The following is a 27,184-nucleotide window of genomic DNA, read 5'->3' on the forward strand; positions in this document are numbered from 1 at the left end:
TCTTCACATCCAAAATTGAGGATATCAGACACATCTCTTCCAGTCACCCCTCTGCTGCCACCCCGCCCCATCCATCATCCCTCCCCTCCATCTAGCCCACCCTGTCCTCCTTCCATCCCACTTCAGACAAGGAAGTCCACTCCCACATCTTATCACGCCGTCCACCTACCCCCTGGACCCCCCCTTCCCTCCCATCTTCTCTGTTTCCTCTCCTCCACTGCCTGTCCCTCCTTGCTCACCTCTTTAACCTATCGCTCTCTACCAGCATCTTCCCCTCACCATTCAAACATGCTCTGGTCTTACCTATTCTCAAAAAACAACAACCTTGACCCTTCATCACTAGCTACAGCCCCATCTCTATTCTCCCTTTCGCCTCCAAACTACTTGAATGACTGGTCTACAGCTGTCTCACAAGCTACCTCTCTGACAACTCCATCCTCGATCCACTACAATCTGGATCTCGCCCACTCCACTCTACTGAGATTGCCCTGGTGAAAGTCACCAAATAACCTGCTTTTGCCCAAATCCAGGGGCCACTTCTCTCTGCACATCCTTCTGGACCTCTCTGCTGCCTTTGATACTGTGTGTCATCCTCTCCTCCTCCGCACACTGCAAAACATTGGCCTCTCTAGCACTGTCCTTGACTGGTTTTCCTCTCACCAACCGCTACTTCTCTCTGTCTGCCTCTGGCACCACCTAACACCCTTCCATCCTTCCTGTTGGTGTCCCTCAGGGTTCTGTCCTAGGCCCCCTTCTGTTCTCCCTGTACAATTCCTCCCTGGGTGCGCTCATTAACTCCTTTGGCCTTCAATTCCACATCTATGCTGATGACACTCAACTCTACCTCTCCTCTCCTGATCTGTCCCCTTATGTCCTCTCTCAGGTTTCCAGCTGCCCCTCCATAATCTCCTCCTGGATGTCTGAGTGCTCTCTGAAGCTTAATATGGACAAAACTGAACTCGTCATCTTTCCCCCACCCAGAGCAACACCCCCTACCAATATCTCTATCATGGTTGACAACACCATCATCTCCCCTGTTCCACAACTCTGCTGCTTGGGGCGTCACTCTTGACTCCTCCCTCTCCTTTGCACCCCACATCCAAGCTGTGGCACAATCATGTCGGTTCCAGCTACCCAACATTGCTTGCATCAGGCCATTTCTCTCCCAGAGTGCAACTAAACTTTATCATCCACTCACTGGTTATCTCACGACTCGACTACTGCAATGTTCACTTGCCTCGCTTGCTCCACTCCAGTCTGTTCTGAACTCTACAGCTAGGCTCATCTTCCTCTCCTGCTGCTCCACATCTGGCACTCCCTTTCGACAAAATCTACACTGGCTCCCTTTCCCGTATAGAATCCTCTTCAAACTGCTCACCCTCACATACAAGGCCATCTGTAATTTAACTGCTCCCTACATCTCCAACCTCCTTTCCCTTCATACTCCCTCCCGTCCCCTATGGTCGGCCAATGACCGTCGCCTCTCCACTGCCATGGTCACTGCTTACCATGCTCGAGTTCAAGAGTATGCCAGTGCTGCACCCCCCCTTCAGTGGAATTCTCTCCCCCGCTCCATTAGACTCTCACCGACCTTGCAAAGCTTCAAACGGGCACTAAAAACCCACCTATTCATCAAAGCATACCCTCCCGATGCATAAACTAGTCCAGAGGCTGCTCCTCCATCCCCCTGACTTTAACATCTCGGCTTTGCTTACATACTGCCATCAGGCTATCTCCCGCTTGCTTGCACCTCATGTCATCTGCCACTAGATTGTTAGCTCTTCAGAGCAGGATCCTCTTTCCTCTTGTTGTTAAAGCCCTCTTCTCGACACATTTCACTCGCCGCTCTCTCCTACTCAGCGACCATCTTTACTCGCTATTTCTCCTGCTGGTCAAGGGTCATCTCCATCTATGGCCACCAGCCCCAAGTAGTACGATGGTTACTCCCTCGCTACTTACAGCTTAGCTGTATTATGTTTTGAGAATTGTGGTGCTCTATTTTTGTTATTTATTTACTGTAATGCTAAGTTTTGTCTCTCTGTACTGTCCTTTGTACGCCGCTGCAAAACACTTGTGGCGCCTTATAAATAAAATGTAATAATCATAATAATAATTCAACAACTGTTGAAGGAATTGCGGAGAACATTGGGATTTGGAACACGGCAGTTCTGGTCAAGTTTATGCCCAATCTTTAAAAAAAAGTAATGCTTTTATTAGCAAGACCTGACTAGTAGAAGCATTTCCCATTTAAACTTCGGGCAAACACGTTCAGAAATGCCAGATTTTATAAATCAATGCTTCATTTATAAAAAAAATCTGTTGGAACTGTAATTATCTAATCAAGAACAGCATAGTCATTTATCAGGTCTTGTATGGCCATGCAGTCTAGCTTTTGGCCAAGCACACAGTCCATGTTGAACATTCATGCTCCAGTTTCATATAGGATATCATTATGAAAGGACCCAAGCATTTCCTTGGCTGACAGGAGGCTTGGAAAGTATAGGGTATATTGGTATCAAATAACTTCGCTGTACAGTTTGTTGCTGTGTTCCTTGTTCAAGCATCAACCAGACGACAGGGAAAATAATAGGATACAGTGTACAGGTATCAAAATAGGTACATTTCTTATTACAACACATTCTATTTATCATGCATCTCATGTGCTCTTATGGGTAGTTCATTTGAATTAGCTAGTCATCTCCACCTAATAAACCTATGGTAGCTGGTGCCTGTCTACTTTACGGATCCCATTCTTTTTTTTTTTTGTTCAATTTTTATTTGGTATTTCTGACATACAAACAAATAAAACAGCAACAATATGCAAATTGTACAAAGAGTATTCAAACCATATCATATATGCATAAACAAATAAAAGAAAAAAATACATTAACCTGGTCTGAGCACATTCTAAAAGAGCAATATAATTACACAAACTCGGAAATACATAAGTAATACTAATAGCACTTAAGTAAGCAGAAAGTAGTGCTTAGAAAACCAAACTCAGGGAACAAACAACCTCAAGGTGGAGATATAGAAAATGGCTGATTGTAAGGGGAGGAAAGTAATCTATCCCATATCCTATCACATTTATTGGTGGCTTTCCAAGAGATATATACAAACGTTTCGTGAGATACAGTCGAGGCCACCAGGGGTATCCAATTATTAACCGTGGGGCCCGGTCTCGACAACCGGGAGCGTGCTGTCAGCACCTTAACCATGGCGCATAAATTAATAATATATCGTCTAGAATGCACTTTTCCTCGTCAATCACAGCAAGAATACACACAGTGGGAGTAAGAACATCAGATGGTATACCGGTAGAAATTATAATCCTGATAACAGCTTGCCAGAAAGCATGTACCACAGGGCAAGTCCACAGCAGGTGCCAAAAGGTGCCATCAAAAAAGGCACACTTCGGACATCTGGAGTCACCAAGCCCTCCCAGTCTAGACAACCTAGAGGGAACAACATAAATGCGATGTAATATATACAATTGTATTTGTTGAAAACGAGTAGAGGTAGTAGCTGAACGAGAAGCCCCCAGGGCCATATCCCAAACAGATGGTGAGAGGGGTCCCAGGTCAGCCTCTCATTGAGTTTTAAGAAGAGGGAGAGAACTGGTATGATCGGCACCGAGCAGAGCAGAGTAGAGAACACAAACAGTCCTGGAAGTGCCGATGGATGTTAAGAGCACATGAGCAGGCAACTTATGAATAAGAGGTGGTGCAGTGCCAAACTGAGATGAGCAAGCATGACGGAGCACAATGGTCAATGTTTTAGAAAGTACCAGACACATGGTTCGTATATCCCAGCTGCCCCACACCAATTCCATCTGCAAGGAAGCAAATTCGCAAAAGGAACGCATGTGAGTTAGAGGGGTGTCGGGGTCCCACCCCTCTCCCTGCATCATACAATGCACCTATCTCCAAATTAAAATAGCTTGTTTAACAAGTGGGATAGAAAGAACAGTTACATTATCACTCAATACTAGTTGTTTAGACGTGAGACCAGTCCGGGTCTGAAGAAGCAGTTGGGATATCAAAGTGGACCTGTCAGAGTCAGTGACCCAGAGAATCAAATGTGACAATTGGGCTGCCAGGTAGTACAACTTAAATTTAGGGAGAGCAAGACCGCCTTAGTCACGAGACTGAGTGAGAGTATCTAATTTAAATCAAGCCCAAACTCTCCAATAACTAAGCAAATTGACTGCGGCGGATAGTAGGGGTAAAAGAGGGCATTCTAAATCTATCCAGAGCAGGGTCACCAACATTATTACAATCTCGAAGACAGACAATAGGAACATGGGGATACAAGGCCATAAAATCTGCTGCTTTTTAAGAAGATCTGAAGAACAGGGAGGCGGGGTATAGACGGCAAACAATAGTAAAGATATGGACTATACCTGGCATTTTAGAACCACATATCTGCCCTATTGATCTCATTGCACCTGATCAAGGACGAACGGGACTGATCTTCGCACCAGTACCGATACCCCCCGGGAGTGAGTGTTATGAGTGGAATTGTAAGCCCACCCCACCCATGGCTTTTTAAGAGACATAACCTTTGCTCCGACCAGGTGAGCCTCCAGATGACAGACTATGTCCGCATTATATTGTTTAAAATGTCTGAGTACAAGAGATCTTTTAACTGTATCATTTAACCCCTGGACATTCCAGGACAAAACTTGAGGTGATTAGAGGCCATAGATCAGTATAACACAGTATAGAAGACCATTCACGAGCACCCTATATATATTGTCGATATTAGCATCAAAAACTATCAAATACTTCACACCATAGGCAACAGAGAGAAAAAAAAAACAGCAACACACAAACATCCCTCCCACCCCAACCCCCCATCTCGCATACCTGACCGAACTGTGGCATACCTATTCCCAAAAACATGTTCCCCAAATTAGAAAAAATCTAACAAAGAAGCAAGAATATTATGATCAAAAGACAAGGTGTAGGCCACCCACCACCAAACAAGAATAGTGAGAGGACACCACCCCGAGCCCACAAGCACAATATCAACTGGAGGAAGTAAGCAAGAGCTTTAGACACAGCACATAAACTAAGTACCATGAAAAGTCAACATTTAAGGTATAAAAATAAAAACATAACAGGTCAAAAAGCAATTATCAAGGATCAGCTGCGAGAGCCCGTCTAGCTGGGGCCCAGCGGTCAAGCCAAAGGGCAGCTTCCCGAGGTGTGGCAAAACATTTTGTCTCCCCATCAGCCACCACCCGAAGCCTAGAGGGGAAAAGCATTGCATATTGTAGATTAAGTTCTCTGAGTTGCCTCTTAATTGGGTTAAATTGTGCATGGTCCTTTTGCACTTCCAGTGCAATGTCCAGAAACGTAGATATTTTGGAACCGTTCCACAACAAGGGGCCTTTAGTGCGTACTAAGGACAACAAAGCACCCCGGTCACGATAATATAGAAACTTTGCAATGAGAGTTCGCGGTGGTGCACCAGGAGGGAGAGGTCCAAAGGGGATCCTGTGAGCCCGTTCAACGGTGAAAAAGGGGGTAGAGGAATCAGCACCAAAAGATTTGGTCAACCAGGACTCAATAAATTTCTCCTGGTCATTTCCCTCCTCCTTCTCCGGCAACCCCACAAAACGAATATTGTTTCTCCGAAGTCTACCTTCCATGTCTAGCAGCTTGCCTTTAATGTCAGATAACTGACCATCCATGGAGGTGATACAAGAAGCCATCAGTGAGATTTTATCCTCTAAAGTGGAAGTACGGGTTTCAAACTCACCTAAAAAGCTCCCTGACTTTCTGGATATTATGATGTATTATGGTTAAGTCTGCTTGAACCTGGCCAATCTTGACCGAGAGACGTGACTCACTACGCTTCCAATACTTTTTGTAAATCATCATCAGTAGCCTCAGCTGAGGAGGAAGACTGGTTGGGGGAGGCCGGCGGAGAGGTATCCCCATCCCTATCAGTCGTTGCCGAATTCCTTCCTGGAGTATGTTGAAACTGAGCAAGCCTGGCTGCGGCAGACTTGTGATGGTTGCGCACCAGTGTGACAGAGGTTGAGGCAGGATACAGCAGTGAATGCAGCAATTTCACAGTAGCAGGGTAAGGTTTATCATTGTTGAAGGTCGGCCTATTAGTTAAACAGGACCAGATAAGGCAGATCAGGAGATGAATTTAAGCAGAAGTAAAGCACAGTCACATCCCTGCAGAGTGCAGAGCCAGAGGTCAGGTCAATAATATATAAAAGCAGGGCAGCGTCTGTAAAAAGCTGTGAGGAGAGAAAGCCACAGCCCTGCAGTCAGGACTGACACTGGGCAGTAAGTGAGGCCAGTAATAAAGGAGCCGGTAGTTGGAGCATAGGTTGTGCCCGTGGCAGAGATATCAACAAAGGGGTCAAAAAGAGCAGTGGTCAGAGTCTCGGCGGTACAACAGCGGAAGGGAGACAACACGGAGAGGCAACAGCCGCTGAGAGACACACACTTCCAGGCAGTGGTGAGAGACGGCGGCACACTGCAGCGCAGCTCCATGTCCCCAGGAGTGGCTGCGGTCAAAGTCCCGGATGCCCAGCAGCCGATAGGAGACACCGCAGGAAGGTCACAGGTATCAGCAGACACAGGCTTCAGAGCCGGGACCGGAAGTCAGGCACCATATTAGAGCACACATCCAGGGGAGAGAAGTGACATGAATGCCGGCGAACCCCGCACTGCAGCCAGGCAACACGAATCACCCGGGCTCAGGTACCTTCTCCCACCAGACAGGCAAGTTTGGGCTCGGAGGGGTACCTCAAGATATTCAAAACAGTGTCGAGGTGGAGAGCGCCCAGGCAGAGCAGCTACTCCATGTCCCGCTTAGCCACGCCCCCTTTATGATCCCATTCTTACTATATCTATAACCTACTACAAGCAACCTCTGCATACCACCATCTCAGTTTATTCACTGCTAATTTAATCTCTTAGCTGACGGTCCTTTTTATCTTTGTTCCTTCTTAACTTGCTTTGAAATACAGTGATATATTACTTATCTACAGTTTGGAGATTTTACTGGAAGATTGCTTGCATTCATCTGTCAAGCTCGGTTTGGGTCCATGTCCTGCTGCAGAATATGTTCCTTGGTTCAAACATCAAACACACAGGGAACACTGCTGCACAATCTTTACTGTGATCAGAACAGGTAAACTCCATAACAAAGATAATTACTAAGAATATTCAAGGAGAGGATACCACATCAAAGAGAGACTATACAGTGACAACCTACTATACAGCGCCACCTGCTGTCCATCCAATATACTGTACAATATCACTTAGCCTTTAACTGCTAGCATAGATAAACACCCCTTAGCAACAATGGTGGCTTAGTCAAGGAATCCCCTTTTAATTAAAACTTTTTTATTAGTAAATATAGGCTTTGTACAATTTAACTTTGCTATCTGTGTTACATATATTTAAATAAGCCTTTACACCCTACAGCCTTTTTCTCTACTGGCTGCTGAATGAGTATCAAAATTGTCAGAAATGGACAAGATTTCCTTTAGATGTAAATAATAATAAGAATTTACTTACCGATAATTCTATTTCTCGGAGTCCGTAGTGGATGCTGGGGTTCCTGAAAGGACCATGGGGAATAGCGGCTCCGCAGGAGACAGGGCACAAAAAGTAAAGCTTTAGGATCAGGTGGTGTGCACTGGCTCCTCCCCCTATGACCCTCCATCAAGCCTCAGTTAGGTACTGTGCCCGGACGAGCGTACACAATAAGGAAGGATTTATGAATCCCGGGTAAGACTTATACCAGCCACACCAATCACACTGTACAACCTGTGATCTGAACCCAGTTAACAGTATGATAACAGCGGAGCCTCTGAAAAGATGGCTCACAACAATAATAACCCGATTTTTGTAACTATGTACAAGTAATGCAGATAATCCGCACTTGGGATGGGCGCCCAGCATCCACTACGGACTCCGAGAAATAGAATTATCGGTAAGTAAATTCTTATTTTCTCTATCGTCCTAGTGGATGCTGGGGTTCCTGAAAGGACCATGGGGATTATACCAAAGCTCCCAAACGGGCGGGAGAGTGCGGATGACTCTGCAGCACCAAATGAGAGAACTCCAGGTCCTCCTTAGCCAGGGTATCAAATTTGTAGGATTTTACAAACGTGTTTGCCCCTGACTAAATAGCCGCTCGGCAAAGTTGTAAAGCCGAGACCCCTCGGGCAGCCGCCCAAGATGAGCCCACCTTCCTTGTGGAATGGGCATTTACATATTTTGGCTGTGGCAGGCCTGCCACAGAATGTGCAAGCTGAATTGTATTACACATCCAACTAGCAAAAGTCTGCTTAAAAGCAAGAGCACCCAGTTTGTTGGGTGCATACAGGATAACAGCAAGTCAGTTTTCCTGACTCCAGCCGTCCTGGAACCTATATTTTCAGGGCCCTGACCACATCTAGCAACTTGGAGTCCTCCAAGTCCCTAGTAGGCGCAAGACACCACAATAAGCTGGTTCAGGTGAAACACTGACACCACCTTAGGGAGAGAACTGGGGACGAGTCCGCAGCTCTGCCCTGTCCGAATGGACAAACAGATATGGGCTTTTTTGAGAAAAAAACCACCAATTTGACACTCGCCTGGTCCAGGCCAGGTCCAAGAGCATGTTCACTTTTCATGTGAGCTGCTTCAAATCCACAGATTTGACTGGTTTTAAACCAATGTGTTTTGAGGAATCCCAGAACTACGTTGAGATCCCACAGTGCCACTGGAGGCACAAAAGGGGGTTGTATATGCAATACTCCCTTGACAAACTTCTGGACTTAAGGAACTGAAGCCAATTCTTTCTGGAAGAAAAATCGACAGGGCCGAAATTTGAACCTTAATGGACCCCAATTTGAGGCCCATAGACACTCCTGTTTGCAAGAAATGCAGGAATCGACCGAGTTGAAATTTCTTCGTGGGGCCTTCCTGGCCTCACAACACGCAACATATTTTCGCCACATGTGGTGATAATGTTGTGCGGTCACCTCCTTTCTGGCTTTGACCAGGGTAGGAATGACCTCTTCCTGAATGCCTTTTCCCTTAGGATCCGGCGTTCCACCGCCATGCCGTCAAACGCACATGCGGTAAGTCTTGGAACAGACATGGTACTTGCTGAAACAAGTCCCTTCTTAACGGCAGAGGCCATAAGTCCTCTGTGAGCATCTCTTGAAGTTCCGGGTACCAAGTCCTTCTTGGCCAATCCGGAGCCATGAGTATAGTTCTTACTCCTCTACGTCTTATAATTCTCAGTACCTTAGGTATGAAAAGCAGAGGATGGAACACATACACCGACTGGTACACCCACGGTGTTACCAGAACGTCCACAGCTATTGCCTGAGGGTCTCTTAACCTGGCGCAATACCTGTCCCGTTTTTTGTTCAGACGGGACGCCATCATGTCCACCTTTGGTAATTCCCAACGGTTTACAATTATGTGGAAAACTTCCCCATGAAGTTCCCACTCTGCCGGGTGGAGGTCGTGCCTACTGAGGAAGTCTGCTTCCCAGTTTCCATTCCCGGAATGAAACACTGCTGACAGTGCTATCACATGATTTTCCGCCCAGCGAAAAGTCCTTGCAGTTTTTGCCACTGCCCTCCTGCTTCTTGTGCCGCCCTGTCTATTTACGTGGGCGACTGCCGTGATGTTTTATCCCACTGGATCAATACCGGCTGACCTTGAAGCAGAGGTCTTGCTAAGCTTAGAGCATTATAAATTTACCCTTAGCTATATTTATGTGGAGAAAAATCTCCAGACTTGATCACACTCCCTGGAAATTTTTTCCTTGTGTGACTGCTCCCCAGCCTCTCGGGCTGGCCTCCGTGGTCACCAACATCCAAAACTGAATGCCGAATCTGCGGCCCTCTAGAAGATGAGCACCCTGTAACCACCACAGGAGAGATCCTTGGATATAGGGTTATCCGCTGATGCATCTGAAGATGCGATCCGGACCATTTGTCCAGCAGATCCCACTGAAAAGTTCTTGCATGAAATCTGCCGACTGGAATTGCTTCGAAGGAAGTCACCATTTTTTTACCATGGCCCTTGTGCAATGATGCACTGATTTTAGGAGGTTCCTGACTAGCTCGGATAACTCCCTGGCTTTCTCTTCCGGGAGAAACACCTTTTTCTGGACTGTGTCCAGAATCATCCCTAAGCACAGGAGACTTGTTGTCGGGATCAGCTGCGATTTTGGAATATTTAGAATCCACCCCTGCTGTTGTAACAGTATCCGAGATAGTGCTACTCCGACCTCCAACTGTTCCCTGGACTTTGCCCTTATCAGGAGATCGTCCAAGTAAGGGATAATTAAGACGCCTTTTCTTCGAAGAAGAACCATCATTTCGGCCATTACCTTGGTAAAGACCCGGGGTGCCGTAGACAATCCAAACGGCAGCGTCTGAAACTGATAGTGACAGTTCTGTACCACGAACCTGAGGTACCCTTAGTGATAAGGGCAAATTTGGGACATGGAGGTAAGCATCCCTGATGTCTCGGGACACCAGATAGTCCCCTTCTTCCCGGTTCGTTATCACTGCTCTGAGTGACTCCATCTTGATTTGAACCTTTGTAAGTGTTCAAATTTTTTTAGATTTAGAATAGGTCTCACCTAGCCTTCTGGCTTCAGTACCACAATATAGTGTGGAATAATACCCCCTTTTCTTGTTGTAGGAGGGGTAATTTAATTATCACCTGCTGGGAATACAGCTCGTGAATTTTTTCCCATACTGCCTCCTTGTCGGAGGGAGACCTTGGTAAAGCAGACTTCAGGAGCCTGCGCAGGGGAAACGTCTCGACATTCCAAACTGTACCCCTGGGATACTACTTGTAGGATCCAGGGGTCCTGTACGGTCTCAGCGTCATGCTGTGAGCTTGTCAGAAGCGGTGGAACGCTTCTGTTCCTGGGAATGGGCTGCCTGCTGCAGTCTTCTTCCCTTTCCTCTATCCCTGGGCAGATATGACTCTTATAGGGACGAAAGGACTGAAGCTGAAAAGACGGTGTCTTTTTCTGCAGAGATGTGACTTAGGGTAAAAACGGTGGATTTTCCAGCAGTTGCCGTGGCCACCAGGTCCGATGGACCGACCCCAAATAACTCCTCTTCCTTTATACGGCAATACACCTTTGTGCCGTTTGGAATCTGCATCACCTGACCACTGTCGTGTCCATAAACATCTTCTGGCAGATATGGACATCGCACTTACTCTTGATGCCAGAGTGCAAATATCCCTCTGTGCATCTCGCATATATAGAAATACATCCTTTAAATGCTCTATAGTCAATAAAATACTGTCCCTGTCAAGGGTATCAATATTTTTAGTCAGGGAATCCGACCAAGCCACCCCAGCTCTGCACATCCAGGCTGAGGCGATCGCTGGTCGCAGTATAACACCAGTATGTGTGTATATACTTTTTATGATATTTTTCCAGCCTCCTGTCAGCTGGCTCCTTGAGGACGGCCCTATCTATAGACGGTACCGCCACTTGTTATGATAAGCGTGTGAGCGCCTTATCCACCCTAAGGGGTGTTTCCCAATGCGCCCTAACTTCTGGCGGGAAAGGGTATACCGCCCATATTTTCTATCGGGAGGAACCCACGCATCATCACACACTTCATTTAATTTATCTGATTCAGGAAAAACTACGGTAGTTTTTTCACATCCAACATAATACCCTCTTTTGTGGTACTTGTAGTATCAGAAATATGTAACACCTCCTTCATTGCCCTTAACGTGTGGCCCTAATAAGGAATACGTTTGTTTATTCACCGTCGACACTGGATTCAGTGTCCCTGTCTGTGTCTGTGTCGACCGACTAAAGTAAACGGGCGTTTTAAAACCCCTGACGGTGTTTTTGAGACGTCTAGACCGGTACTAATTGTTTGTCGGCCGTCTCATGTCGTCAACCGACCTTGGCGCGTGTTGACATTATCACGTAATTTCCTAAATAAGCCATCCATTCCGGTGTCGACTCCCTAGAGAGTGACATCACCATTACAGGCAATTGCTCCGCCTCCTCACCAACATCGTCCTCATACATGTCGACACACACGTACCGACACACAGCACACACACAGGGAATGCTCTGATAGAGGACAGGACCTACTAGCCCTTTGGAGAGACAGAGGGAGAGTTTGCCAGCACACACCAAAAACGCTATAATTATATAGGGACAACCTTATATAAGTGTTTTCCCTTATAGCATCTTTTTTATATATTTCTAACGCCAAATTAGTGCCCCCCCCTCTCTGTTTTAACCCTGTTTCTGTAGTGCAGTGCAGGGGAGAGCCTGGGAGCCTTCCCTCCAGCCTTTCTGTGAGGGAAAATGGCGCTGTGTGCTGAGGAGATAGGCCCCGCCCCTTTTTCGGCGGCCTCGTCTCCCGCTCTTAACGGATTCTGGCAGGGGTTAAATATCTCCATATAGCCCCCGGAGGCTATATGTGAGGTATTTTTAGCCAAAAAAGGTTTTCATTTGCCTCCCAGGGCGCCCCCCTCCCAGCACCCTCAGTGACTGCCGTGTGAAGTGTGCTGAGAGGAAAATGGCGCACAGCTGCAGTGCTGTGCGCTACCTTAAGAAGACTGAGGAGTCTTCTGCCGCCGATTCTGGACCTCTTCTCGTTTCAGCATCTGCAAGGGGGCCGGCGGCGAGGCTCCGGTGACCATCCAGGCTGTACCTGTGATCGTCCCTCTGGAGCTAATGTCCAGTAGCCAAGAAGCCAATCCATCCTGCACGCAGGTGAGTTCACTTCTTCTCCCCTAAGTCCCTCGTTGCAGTGATCCTGTTGCCAGCAGGACTCACTGTAAAATAAAAAACCTAAGCTAAACTTTTCTAAGCAGCTCTTTAGGAGAGCCACCTAGATTGCACCCTTCTCGGCCGGGCACAAAAATCTAACTGAGGCTTGGAGGAGGGTCATAGGGGGAGGAGCCAGTGCACACCACCTGATCCTAAAGCTTTACTTTTTGTGCCCTGTCTCCTGCGGAGCCGCTATTCCCCATGGTCCTTTCAGGAACCCCAGCATCCACTAGGACGATAGAGAAAATAATAATAATATTATTATTTATATAGCGCTCTTTCTTCAACAGGACTCAAGATGTTTGTCAATATGTTTGCAAATTACAGTACTTTTAGTGTCCATATTGAATGCATAATTTTATGATCAAGGGTCATCTTCAATAAAATGTGAGTTTTACTGCACAGGGAAGCTCAGGGTTTAACACAGGGAGCTACTCAATTACTTAGCATTTACCCAATGCAGTAAAACCTGTGGGATTCTGCGCAGAAACCCACAGATTCTGAGGAAAATGTGGAATCTAATTGGTTTCCTTATATGCAAAATGCTGTGTGGTGAATATAACACAGATTTTTCCATGCAATTCCTGAGGTTGTGAGGAAAAAATCTGACTCTGGGGTTCTTGCAGCTTATTGAATCAGGCAGCACCGATAATTAGCCACTAGTAAACTACAAGACTAATTACCTAAAAGTTTAGGTTAGAAAAAGTATGTGAACCGCTAGGTTAATGACATCTAAAAAAGAAAATTGGCATAAGGATTTACTGTATCTAACCCAGAGTAGCAACAATAAGACAAGTTTGGAGGTGTTGATTAGAGTCTCCCTGAGCTATAAAACCACTTCCAAATGTTGAGATAGCTATTCACAGGAAGCACTCCTGATGTGAATAATGGCTTGAATAAAAGAGAAATTAGAAGACTTCAGATTAAGAATTGCAGATTTGAATAAAGATGGAGAGGGTTACAAAACTATATTTAAAAACCATGCTGTTCAGTCAGTCCACGGCAAGACATACTGTCTATAAACGTAGAAAGTTCTGGGCTGTTGTCAAAATACCCAAAGAGGTTAAGAATAAGAATAAGAGTTAAAGACTTACAGATATACAGTATGTAGTCTACATTATGTAAAACACAGAATAAAAAAGGTGTTCATGGGAGGACACCATGGAATAGGTCACTGCTGTCCAATCCTATTGCTGCATATTTGAAGTTTGCTAAAGAGCATCTGAATGCTCCAGAGAGCTACTGACAAAATGTTCCGTAGACATATTAAATAAGAGTTGAGTTGCTTGTAAGGAACACAGAGCAGTATGTGATGGGAAAAAGTCACATCACACCAGCATCAAAACCACTTCCTAGCTGTAAAAGTACTGTATGGTTGAGGCAGCATCATGGTTTGGAGCTGCTTGCTACCTTAGGACCTGGAATGCTTTCACTAATTAATGGAAAAATTAATTCCAAAATGTATCAAGACATTTTGTTGAAAGTAGCTGTCCACCAAATGAAGCTCAACAGTTGGGTGATGCAAAAGGACAATGACCCAAAACACAGAAGTACTGTAAAATCAACAACTGAATGGCTTCAATGGAAAAAAGTTTACATTTTGGAGACTGAGTTGCTGTGGTATGACCTAAAGTAAGCGACTCACACCAGACTTCACAAGAATATTTTTTAAACTGAAACCACTTTGAACTTAAAATTTATTTTTTTATTGTAAATAAATCTGTAAGAAGGAAGGTATACAGGAATAAGAAGGGAGGATGGGAGCATGACAAATATTGAAATGCAGAGGAAAAAAATGCTATATTTATTTCATTGTGCAGCTAAATATACATCAACAGAGTTAACAAACTGTCAAGAACTGTTGAGAAAACATGTTGCAAAAGAATAATTGGAGATAAGTTACCAAAACAGGGGAAAGAAAAGCACGGGGATGTTAGCATGGGAAAAAAGGGGGAGGGATAGATGGTGTTCTTATAAGTTATAAGGGGCAAACCATAGGCAGGTAAAAAGAGTTTAGCTATGAGAAGTCGTCCTAGGTCCAAAGTGGGTCAGCCAAAGGTCCCATACTTTAGAAAATTGAGAGCAGCGGTGATGAAGGATACTAGTAATATGTTTTTATGTGTATATCTGCCAGAATTTGTTGATTAAGGTGGAAATCAAGGGCAGATCTTGTTGTTCCCAGTTGACTGCTATAAAATGCCTAGAAGCAATGAGGATGCTCCTGATGAGTCTCTGATTATGCTTGGGGACATTAGAGAATGGGCGAGAAAGTAAAACTTTGAGAGATCAGATGGTGGGTGTCTTGCTTTACGAAAGATATTAAATTGAGAACTTTTCACGAATACGAATATAATTTGGGACAGGTCCACCAAATGTGGGTCAAGGTGCCAGAAAAGCCACAATTCCACCAACATAGATCCGAGGACACCATGGGTCCAAGGACCATGTGGGTCGTAATACCCACGAAAAAATAAGCTTGTAAGGTTTTACCTTAAGACTAGTAAAAATAGAGCTCTTGGAGACTCCTCTTTTAATTTGAGCCCAGAATTCCAGTGTGTCTCCCCAATGACCACCTCTCACTGACACTCATGCAGCTCTTTGTCAAGCTATCCGTGCCTTAGTAGGAGAGAATAAAATGTGGAGATAAGGCCTCTGGAAGAGGATCTATGGAGACACAAAGCTTTTGTAGTATAAGGTTGACTAGCCAATGAGGTTTTGCCACTAAATCAAACAAGTCACAGATATTGATATAAGGCAGAAGATGGGAGGTGACAACTGTCGCAGAGCTCAGGGAACCCAGAGACAGGACATTCGAAGGTCAATGCCTGGTATACAGTCTGGATTATTCCATAAAGGAATCACGGTGTGTGGTTTGGTTTCCAGGTAAAATGCCTTTAAACAGTAATTACATATGGACAATGAAAAATGCAAGATGGGGAGGGGGGGGGGGTGGACATTGGTGGTCTATCTTTTGGTGCCATCCAAAATAAAGTGTAGGATGAGAGCATTTGTAGAAACTTAGCTTTACCATCAATCCAAAGTCTGGAGTGGGAATAAGAAGGAGCGAGTACACTGTACGTAGGTGGAATGCAAGATAATATTTGTGCAAACCATTGCCTGCGAGTTTATATAAAATTTGAAGGTGAACTCTGGATCACCTCCAAGACCAAACAAAGTGGGAGATGCACTTTTGGAGGTATTTAAGGACAGCAGCTGGGACACTGACTGGTAAGGTTTCAAAGAGCTAAAATATAGCCAGGAAATATACAAACTAGTGAAGGTCTTTATTGAGAAAGTCAATAAGTGTGTGTGTGTGTGTGTGTGTGTGTGTGTGTGTGTGTGTGTGTGTGTGTGGTTTGCAGGAAAGAGTCAGAGAGTTTCATATGGACAACTCCATAGTAATTTAATTTCTGCAGTTGCTATTTAAAGTGAAAGTTGGCTTGGAGGCATTTCAGCTCCAATAGGGAGACATAAGTGCTAGCACTACAGTTTTAATCAGAGTCAACTTTAAAGTTAGAGAATTAGCTCTGAAACCATTTTGTAAGGTGGAATGATTCAAAATTCATCCTGACTATTGCGCAGCTCTGGTCCTCAGCTACAAAAAAATATTTGTTGAGGTTTCTGCAGGCAAAGGAGGGTCGACAGGTTATTAAATCCAAGGGTTCACATTCATACCCTTTCCATCCTGCACTGTGAATGTTTACATGGTGAATTCAATAAAGACATCAAAACTCACAACTGTTTGTGTGTTATTAGGTTAGGCAGACTACAGTATGTTTGCCTCTTTGTGTGACTTTGATTAAGACCAGAGTGCATGTTATTCATACCAAAAGCTAAAGTAATACCCCAAAGGATTCACATACTGTACTGTACTTTGTCTCACCTGTGTGTGTGTGTGTGTGTGTGTGTGTGTGTGTGTGTGTGTGTGTATATATATATATATATATATATATATATATATATATATATATATATATATATATATATATATATAATATTTAGTATCCCTTATCCAAAATGCTTGGGATCAGAAGTATTTTGGATATCAGATTTTTCCGGATTTTGGAATAGTTGCATACATAATAAGATATCATGGCGATGGGACCCAAGTCTAAGCACAGCTTCATTTATGTTTCATATGCCCCTTATACACACACAGCCTGAAGGTAATTTTAGCCAATATTTTTATAACTTTGTTTAATGCACAAAGTGTGTGTACATTCACACAATTAATTTATGTTTCACATACACCTTATACACACAGCCTGGAGATCATTTAATACAATACTTTTTAAAAACTGTGTGTACTAAACAAAGTTAGAGTACATTGAGCCATCAGAAACAAAGGGCTCACAATCTCACTGTCACTCCAAAATTTCCATATTTCGGAATATTTGAATACGGGATACTCAACCTGTGTGTGTGTGTGTGTGTATGTGTGTATGTGTGTATATATATAAACATATTTAGAACGTCACTCACTGCATAAAGAAAGATGCTTGCCCCGTTGCCCTCCATACAGCTGAGCTAACTCGAGCCACTCTGATCCACAAAATCCACGTAAATGGCGGCACTCAGGAAATAACCACACTTGAAACAGCCAACTGCTTGCCAACGTTTCAATGCTGCTGCATTTTCGTTAGGGCATATACTGAATGATACAAACTACTCACCATATATGTGCTTCTACAATACGACTGCCTGTATTCCTCTATGTTCTTACATGTTTAGATGTAACTATGGTGACTAGTGCACATAGTGACATCAGCGCGCGCCGGGTAGACTGGAAGACACGCCGGCATCGCCAGAAGGATGGTGAGAGGGGAGCACATATATGGTGAGTAGGTTGTATCATTCTGTATATGCCCTGACGAAAATGCAGCAGCATTAAACTGTTGGCAAGCAGTTCACTGTTTCAAGTGTGGTCATTTCCTGAGTGCCGCAGCTTACTTGGAATATATATATATTATACACACACACACATATATATATACATATATATATATATATATATATATATATATTTTGTTGTTAAAAAGAAAAAAAACAGCGCCACTTGTGGTATTCTACCTGAGAAAACAAGTGTATAATAAACAAATGTCCAAAATAACACTCCCTTGGTACAAAGGGTGTCAGCAGGCTCCTAAATAAAGCAGCAGTGGTAAGCTGCTGTGAAATTATATAAAAAACAGGAATATGGGCATCAGCGACCATCATTTCATGATCTTTCCCAGACTGACCTCCCTATCTAAGATAAGCACTTTATATACATATATTTTACTTGATGTGAATTTTGTACTATCATTCTTTTTTTACTCTCATTTTTTTAATTTTATATGAACTTTTATGCTCAAGTCATTTTTCAGTAGAATCATTGTTTTTTGTAAAATAAATATATATTTTTTATATTTTCCTTTACGATAGACACCATTGGTCGCTGATGCCCATATTCCTGTTTATATATATATATATATATATATATATATATATATATATATATATATACATATATATATACACACACACACACACACATATACACACACATCATTCACAAACACACACAGTCACTGCACATAGGTTCAATTTAATGTGCAAATGGTCATATTGTATGGAGGACAACTATTAAAAGTAATTAACTTAAATTAAGAGACATAAAAAAGAAGATATAGAGGAGGCGCAGATTTGGTTCCCATGAAATTAAATCACACCCAGACATTGCGTCTATGTACCAAATTGGTTATTCCAAATGAACAATGCTTCTTATTAATGGTGTCTCCAGAAATTAGTCCGTGTAATGGGAGCTAATAAGATTTCCTTTTCAGTTAGAAAAAGGAAGTTGAAGTTTAACTGACCAGAACATGTTATTGTCATTTCTGTCAATGGCAATTTGGCACAAGCTTAATATCTGCAGAATGTGTTTAGTCAGGGAAAAGAAAATACTAATTCCAATTATGGCTTCCCATATTCTCCACTGCTGTGATTTACAAAGTAACCACATCTCCCTGTTTGTTTGTCTGGGCTCCATTACTACACTGGGTTAAAACAGATCTAACACTGGACACTCAGAATTGGAAATCAGAATTTGTTTAAAGACTCCTTCAGTAAATAGTTTTAAACTGAGTGAAGGTTATTCAAATTAAACTTCTGTTCATAGTGCATTGGCTAAGATATGAAACATATATTGTCATTCCAAAAGAGTGAAGAGCAAATATTTTTTTAATGCAATTATGTGCAGGACATATTCGGTTTAAATAATCCAGGTTTGCATGGATGGGCATAATGAAGCATAAAACATGATGCATCACACTGAAGGCAAAAAAAGAAAAATGGAAAACCCTAAAAAGTAACATTTTATTAAAATCCCAAGAAGTCTTTACAAAAAAAAAACACCCTAGCAAAATGACGACGGTTGAAAAAAAAAAAAAAAAAACAAATGTTGCTACAATGGCATGATGACCCGTTTATTGTGATGAAGTCCTAAGAGTGCCACTTACAAGTAAGAGTATAGACAGCAATTGCCTTTGCATTAGAGGGCACCAGGCATTCATTTTTTTTCTTGGAGTGCTGAATACACACACACTATATATACACATATATATATATATATATATATATATATATATATATATATATATATACACATATATATATATACATATATATATATATACATATATACATATATATATATATATATATATATATATATATATATATATATATATATATATATATATATAGATTAGTGGTATAGCCTGCCGCACACAGTATTGTCCATGTTAGGAGTGCTGGATACATAATATGTTACAATAGTCCCAGAAGAAAAGAAACCAGCACCTCCAAATTACTGCATAATAAAATCTTTATCAAAAAGTAAGATCTTAAAAGCACCAGAGGCAAGAAACATTAGTAGAAGCACATGGGGTGTCAAAAAACTGCATAATATCATATCACCATTTCAACGTGGTAAGTAGTGCAAGCCTCCAGCAACAAACAGGTAGGCTGGAGGCTTGCACTACTTACCACGTTGAAATGGTGATATGATATTATGCAGTTTTTTGACACCCCATGTGCTTCTACTAATGTTTCTTGCCTCTGGTGCTTTTAAGATCCTATTTTTTGATAAAGATTTTATTATGCAGTAATTTGGAGGTGCTGGTTTCTTTTCTTCTGGGACTATATATATATATATATATATATATATATATATATATATATATATATATATATATATATATAGAGAGAGAGAGAGAGAGAGAGAGAGAGAGAGAGAGAGAGAGAGAGAGAGAGAGGGGGAGGTTGTACTGTATATCTATAACATCCAACAAAATAGGCACTCTCCAGAATTTCAGATACAAAGCACCATGCCAGGCTTCCAATTAGTATTGCAATGTTTCAGTCCAATAAGACCTTTGTCAAGCATTTCATCATACCCAGTCAAATAAAATATCCAAGCCATCCCAGTAGAAATATTCTATCTATCTATCTATCTATCTATCTATCTATCATGCACCTGTCAGCAATGGTAGGGGCTGTGATAACCTACAAATACATAACAGCTATCATAGGATTTCACTGCAGTTTTCTTGGCTGTGTCCTACTGTTGTAGTCATAACTCTCAGGGAGCTTTCATAACATCTATATGGGATCACATTGTTGATCCAATCAGCAGAGGGTTATAAAATTACATGAAACACCTCGATAACTGAAGTAAATATGACCTAATCAAAGCATTGCAAAGATCAGGATGTCCATACAGAGTTATAATCAGGACATGGAAAAAACTCAACAGGGAGGCTACCAAAAAGTCTACGGCGACATAAAACTATTTCTGTCAGGAACCAGTCACTCCCTGCATATAACACCAATCTCCTGTATTCTATCTGCCTGGGCAAGCTAGAAGTCATTAAAAGAACATGAAACAAAAATACATTCTATCACCATAGGCCATCTGAGAACTTGTGTTAATTAAATAAAACCAAGGTTGAGCGTTTTGGCCTTTTAATTGTTAAAGTACACTATACCTACAGTGGTGGTGGGAGAATCAAGCTTTGTGGATGCTCTATTCATCTGGAAATAGGTTCTAGTCAGGACAGAGGCCATAAGGACTATGTCAAAAATCAAGATATAAGTTTTGAAACAAACCCTTATGGCCTTTGACAGAAAACTAGAGAGGGAGAGATGTTTCCCCTTCCAATAGGACGACACAAGCACCTATTAAAGTCAACAAAGAAATTACTTTTATAAAGGAGGCTCAAAGTCTTGGAATGTCCCAGTCACATCCCTAAATAATGGAAAACTTGTGGACCAACCTAAAAAGGTATTTGCACAAGATATAGCCTTGCAATTTAATGGATCTTTAACTTTTTTTTTTTTGTAAAAAAAAGTGGGACAAAGTTCCAAAGTCCAGGTTCATGAAGTTTATAAGAAGCAAATTAAAAAAAGACGCATTGCTATTGTAGAAGCAAAATATGATTCCACAAAATAATGGTTAAGCTTTGAACACTTCTAAAAATTGTCTGTGTTTTTCTCTTGCATATTGGTAATTACTTGTTCACTTTATAGGCGGAAAAAGTTATGAGGCGATTTAATTTCAGACTTTATAGCACAAAATCATGCAAATTCTATACCAGTGTGTAGACTTTTCATATACACTGTATGTGAGCAAATGTTGGATGATGACACTCATTGGTCTGTGAGTACACTGAAAGTACTAATGGCCCAGCGTGACCAATGTCCATTTGCCAAGCTGTCAGACATTATCCATATTTCGTAGCCAAACTTGACAATGATCCTGTTACTTGCTTTCCAGGCTAACCAGCAGAATCTCTCAATGTAGCTTGCATAATTTTAAATCATAAGCTAAATTAATATTAAATGTGAATACCAATTATTCATCATAAACTAGTTTGAGATAATGGAATGTTAAACTTTCTTTGGTAGGCATATATATCAATTGATAACTCCTGTGAGGATTACAATAATATCATTTAACATTCTGTAGCTTGCTTACCTCAGCAACTAATTTAATATATTTTAGATGGACATTTTTATATGATAGACTTTAATTATTAAACATATTGCATTGTAAATAAAATGAAAATAGCATTTTTAGGAGCGATAAAACACAACTAAATCTTATACTAAGATTGCATCCTCTAGATCAATGTCATGAAACCATAAAAAAAGCACAATATAATTTTAGTATGTTGCATATTGGATTTTCTCTCCATTGAAAAGACTCCCCTGCAAAACATTTCATAACTTTTATTTTTGTAGATAAGGTAAAAAGTGATGAAAGGAGGGCTGGTGAGCCATAGGGAGAACTACAGGGTGAGAGGAGGAGTGATTAAAGTCACCAGTGGCCAAGCATAGATATACTGTACTTAAAACCTGGCCCGTTAGGTTGTCTTGAGGACAGAGTTTTGAAACCTATGACGTATTACCTTATACCATTTTTTTTGCAGCAAAAAACCCTGTAATCCTAAATACTACTACTAAATACTAATAGTAGACTATGGGAGGAATTCAATTTGCTGCAGTAGTTAACTGTGGCTAATTAATCCCCCAGGGGCTATCCAATTAGCCCAATTTGTGGCCGCAAAAAACACATGGATCTGGGAACTGGATTGTAAGTGTTTTTTCTCAAAAACAAATTGAATTGATATTTCCATATAATATACTGTAGGATGCTTTTTTAATGCACTTTTATCAAGCTGTATGCTAATTATTTTAATGCTGTAGACCAGGGGTGGGCAATTATTTCAGCTGGGGGGCCACTTAACACTTTCCAGCGAATACTCGAGGGCCGCACAGGGGGTAGGGACGCTGAGGGTGGAGTTACAGGGAGGGTGAGGGTAGGGACATTGAGGGGCGAGCTACGGGGAGGGTGATTGCACACTTAGGGGGCAGTTACAGTGAAAGAGTGAGAGCAGGGGCCTAAAAAAATAGCTTTATTAGAATAAATAAAGTACCCTAAAGCCAAGTGTGGATTAAACATTCATATAAAGACTATAAGCTATGGAGAGCTTTCCCCACCCAGACTGTCCCTTACCAGATATTTGAAGTACTAGTAGTGCCTCCTCTCATCTTCAGGTAGAGGCAGCTGCATGTCACACCTGGAATTCTACGCGTTGCAGCCCACAGGGAGGCGGAGCTTGGGACGCCCCTTCCTGGGCGGGCGGCGCATATTCATTACATTGCGGCTGCAGATCTCTTCATGGTTCCGGCGCTGCTGCTGCCTGTAAGTGTGACAGGCACCGGCAGCAACAAGCAGGACAGTGCTGAGGCAGAGAGTGGGGAGCCACTATTCATGCTGCTGCTGCCTGTGATGTGTTACAGGTGCTGACAGCGCAGCCTGCAGTAACAGGCAGGACAGTGCGGCACCGGCAGGAAGGGGGGAGATGCTTTTCATGCTGCCGGCGCCACTGCTGCCTGTCAAAGTGACAGGCGCTGACAGCCGGAAGCAATGGCGGACATGCCTGTGCTGCTGTATGTATTCAAATTGGCCGCCGCTGCACGCATCCACGCTGAGTACCTTTGGCTCCATCCCCAACAGAGTCTAATGTCACAGGAAATCCGGCCAGCGCTACCCGACGTGACCAAGCTTCCTCAGCGGCGCCCACGGCTGGGAGGTAATGCAGTGCAATGACAAGCAGCTCAGCCAGTCGGGCCGCTTGTCATTGCACACTGATGGGAGGTAGCGGGCAGGGCAGGATCAGCTCGCGGGCCGTATTTTGCCCACCCCTACTGTAGACTCTCATCCCCATTCGCCAATCCCCTCTTTATTTCATACAGAACAACGTTGACAAAAAATGTGATTACATTTACAAACAATATAAATAAACTTAAAAAAAAACACACAAATTACGCCAAATAAAATAATTTCAAAAAAACTTGTAGCATTTATATATACAGTATATAAATGTAACATTTTCCAAAACTGAAACTTTAGTTAAGATGTTTGATACTGCGTGTAAGCTTGTTACTTGTATCTGGGCAAGTTACCAACCTCTTGTGTCAGTGATATTAGATCCTAAAAGATTCCCAGCTGTACCTAATGTAGGCTTTCATGCATAATACTGGAATGCAGAGCAAAACCATATCCTCCATGGTCCTAAATAGCATAGATCCTTAAAATCCTACTGAACGCGTATATGGGGAGAAAAAAAAATGTTGCGGATGACCATTTTATATGAACTGACCTGCAAATGCTTTTGAAATCCGATCTTTTTTCCATTCCCAAGGCTGGTCATACTCCTCTGGAGGCCGCTCATCATCTTGCGGCAGTTTAGACTCCCTCGGTCGCTGACCTAATGATGATTTTTCACCTTCCGAATCCAATCCATTTTCTGTTGGCTCATATGGTGTGTCATATAAATGCAGGGGTTTGCACGGCATCTCTTTGGATCCCCTTCTGCGAATTTCTGCAAAAACAAGATTGCAGTTGACTTTGCCATTCCGTTTCACATTAAATGTAACCTGAGAATTTGATCAGCAAATTAATAACATGTACATTTAAATTCAGCTTAGTTTATGTCTACGTAAAATAAGCAAAACTATCAAATTCTACTACACACTAAAATTCACAATAAAATTACTGCAACACAGAATTCATTCTTTACCAAAAATAACAAAAAAAACAACAACAAAAAAACAACTATAAAGTCCACAGAGAGCATAAGTAGTAAATGAACCTTTTAAGTGTACAGTGGAAATCTATACACATAGTGATGTCTGGAAGAACGCTGCCCCGATTCAGTAGTTGTGTTTTGTTTTGTTTTTTAGCCTCGTCTAATTCCTAGCAGTGTGCTTCATTCAGAGCAGTCCTGGAAACCAGCCAAGGATGATCAGTGCTGCTTTCCTAACACGGCTTAATCATAGAATGCTGGGTATTGTCCCATATTGCATAAAACCAAAACATCAATAATGACAAAACTGCTCTGGCAATCAGTCTCACCTTGTAACGTAAATGTTAGCGTAGATATTCTCCCATACCAGTGATGTATTAAGTGGATATGTACATAGCAGATCAATATTACTATGAGCTGATCCATCTTCCTCAGCTTCAGTAATACAGCTCTGTCACCAGCCCACAGTAAGTCACAGGAAAGCCAAGTGACAAGAAAACGTAACCTCTGCTGCTCTCTAACATACGGAGCTAAAAGAAACACTAGTGTAGGCAAGACATTTGTTTACCATTATGTTAGAAAAATAAGTGATAACAAGGCCACAAAGAGATAATGTGTTAGATGACACAAAATAGTCAGTAAACAGATTTTTGGAATGAACTAATGGGTGAGCAATTTTTTAAGTTAAAATCACAACACTAAAATAGTCAGATGGTTTATAAAGTCATCCGAAACTCTGTGGTTTCCCTGCAATAAATTAACCCAAGAACAAAACAGAGAAACAAGCAACAAATAAGTTGAAAAAGGCCACCATCACATAGCACACACAAATATATATATATATCTTAAAAAATTCAATGCCTTTACTGCGCTTGTAGTTAAGCAGCACAACTGAAAGTCCCCCTGCTAATGGAACTTAAACATAGAAACACATAAAAAACAGAGTGCGCTAGTAGAATGCGATGTTTGAGTGATAATCAATTCATCCACTTAAGAGTAGGTTCTCTTGAGGTCTACTCCTCTCAGAGTCTTCCCAGTTGGGGCCTATAGAGAAACCCACTCACCAGAAATATTCACCCATCAGAAAACAACAAATTAATGACAGAACTTTTGTTAAAATGTTTTTTTAATACAAAGTTTCATACAATGTAATCAATTAGTTTTATAAAAACATTCTGACCAATTGGACACACATCGAATTGCTGAGATGTTAAACCAAGAATGGCCCCCTCACCTATATGGTGTGAGCTCTAGGAGGACACTTGAAGCAAGAAGATAGTGTACAATGATCGATGAACCCTACGCGTTTCGTCCTAAGCGGACTTCTTCAGGGGATAAAAAACTAAAAAGTTTGGCCGGCTGATATACACTTGGGGAACTATCAGATTTTTTTTTGTGGGGGGAGTAATGGGAGACCTATAAACTCAAGTGTATTGATAGTGTGATCCAATTTGTGCTAACGATCAAGGTTGATAATAAATGACTCCCCTAATAAAGGTTATTCGGATCTAATATGGTCCAATATCCTACATAACATGTGAGCATCCTCCTCTATAGTGATCTTTAGAATCGATTTAGCTGTCGTGAACCACTGTTTTGGTGGAATTATGCTAATTGAATTAGCAGTCGCCTCTATTTGCTATAAAAAATCCATACTAAGGTGTCTCCCAACAAGAATCTGAGCTCTGGCAGAGTGAGGGATTAAAAGTACTCTATACGATATAAAGTCCAAAGTTTATACCGGTATTCAAAATAAAACGGACCCCATAAAGGGTTGGGAAAAAAAGGTCTCTCTTCTCACAGCACGAATGACAGATTTGTATACAGGAATGTGTACAAAAAAATTGGATAAATGTACAATAACAGCACTCCACTGCAGCTTATCCCTGGATCATCTGTTCATCACAGTCAGGAAGAGAGAAGTGATCACTTCTCTCTTCCTGACTGTGATGAACAGATGATCCAGGGATAAGCTGCAGTGGAGTGCTGTTATTGTACATTTATCCAATTTTTTTGTACACATTCCTGTATACAAATCTGTCATTCATGCTGTGAGAAGAGAGACCTTTTTTTTCCCAACCCTTTATGGGGTCCATTTTATTTTGAATACCGGTATAAACTTTGGACTTTATATCGTATAGAGTACTTCTAATCCCTCACTCTGCCAGAGCTCAGATTCTTGTTGGGAGACACCTTAGTATGGATTCTTTATAGCAAATAGAGGCGACTGCTAATTCAATTAGCATAATTCCACCAATACAGTGGTTCACGACAGCTAAATCGATTCTAAAGATCACTATAGAGGAGGATGCTCATATGTTATGTAGGATATTGGACCATATTAGATCCGAATAACCTTTATTAGGGGAGTCATTTATTATCAACCTTGATCGTTAGCACAAATTGGATCACACAATCAATACACTTGAGTTTATAGGTCTCCCATTACTCCCAAAAAAAAAAAAAATTCTGATAGTTCCCCAAGTGGATATCAGCCGGCCAAACTTTGTTAGTTTTTTATCCCCTGAAGAAGTCCGCTTAGGACGAAAAGCGTAGGGTTCATCGCTCATTGTACACTATCTTCTTGCTTCAAGTGTCCTCCTAGAGCTCACACCATATAGGTGAGGGGGCCATTCTTGGTTTAACATCTCAGCAATTCGATGCGTGTCCAATTGGTCAGAATGTTTTTATAAAACTAATTGATTACATAGTATGAAACTTTGTATTAAAAACATTTTAACAAA

General features: G+C 42.0%; 1 protein-coding gene across 6 annotated transcripts in view; it reads right to left on the minus strand.

Annotated features, from left to right (window-relative positions):
- Positions 1-27,184, minus strand: part of SHF (Src homology 2 domain containing F) — a 475,778-nt gene that overhangs the window by 173,412 nt on the left and 275,182 nt on the right. For 4 of the 6 annotated variants that reach the window (XM_063926267.1, XM_063926266.1, XM_063926265.1 and 1 more), the window contains exon 3: positions 24,015-24,236. The exons of the other annotated variants lie outside the window; for them this stretch is intronic. In XM_063926267.1, the coding sequence (XP_063782337.1) occupies positions 24,015-24,236 (222 nt within the window). The remainder of the gene's footprint in view (positions 1-24,014; positions 24,237-27,184) is intronic. 6 annotated transcript variants of the gene reach the window in all.

The sequence above is a fragment of the Pseudophryne corroboree genome, chromosome 6, assembly GCF_028390025.1.
Source record: "Pseudophryne corroboree isolate aPseCor3 chromosome 6, aPseCor3.hap2, whole genome shotgun sequence".
NCBI lineage: Eukaryota > Metazoa > Chordata > Amphibia > Anura > Myobatrachidae > Pseudophryne > Pseudophryne corroboree.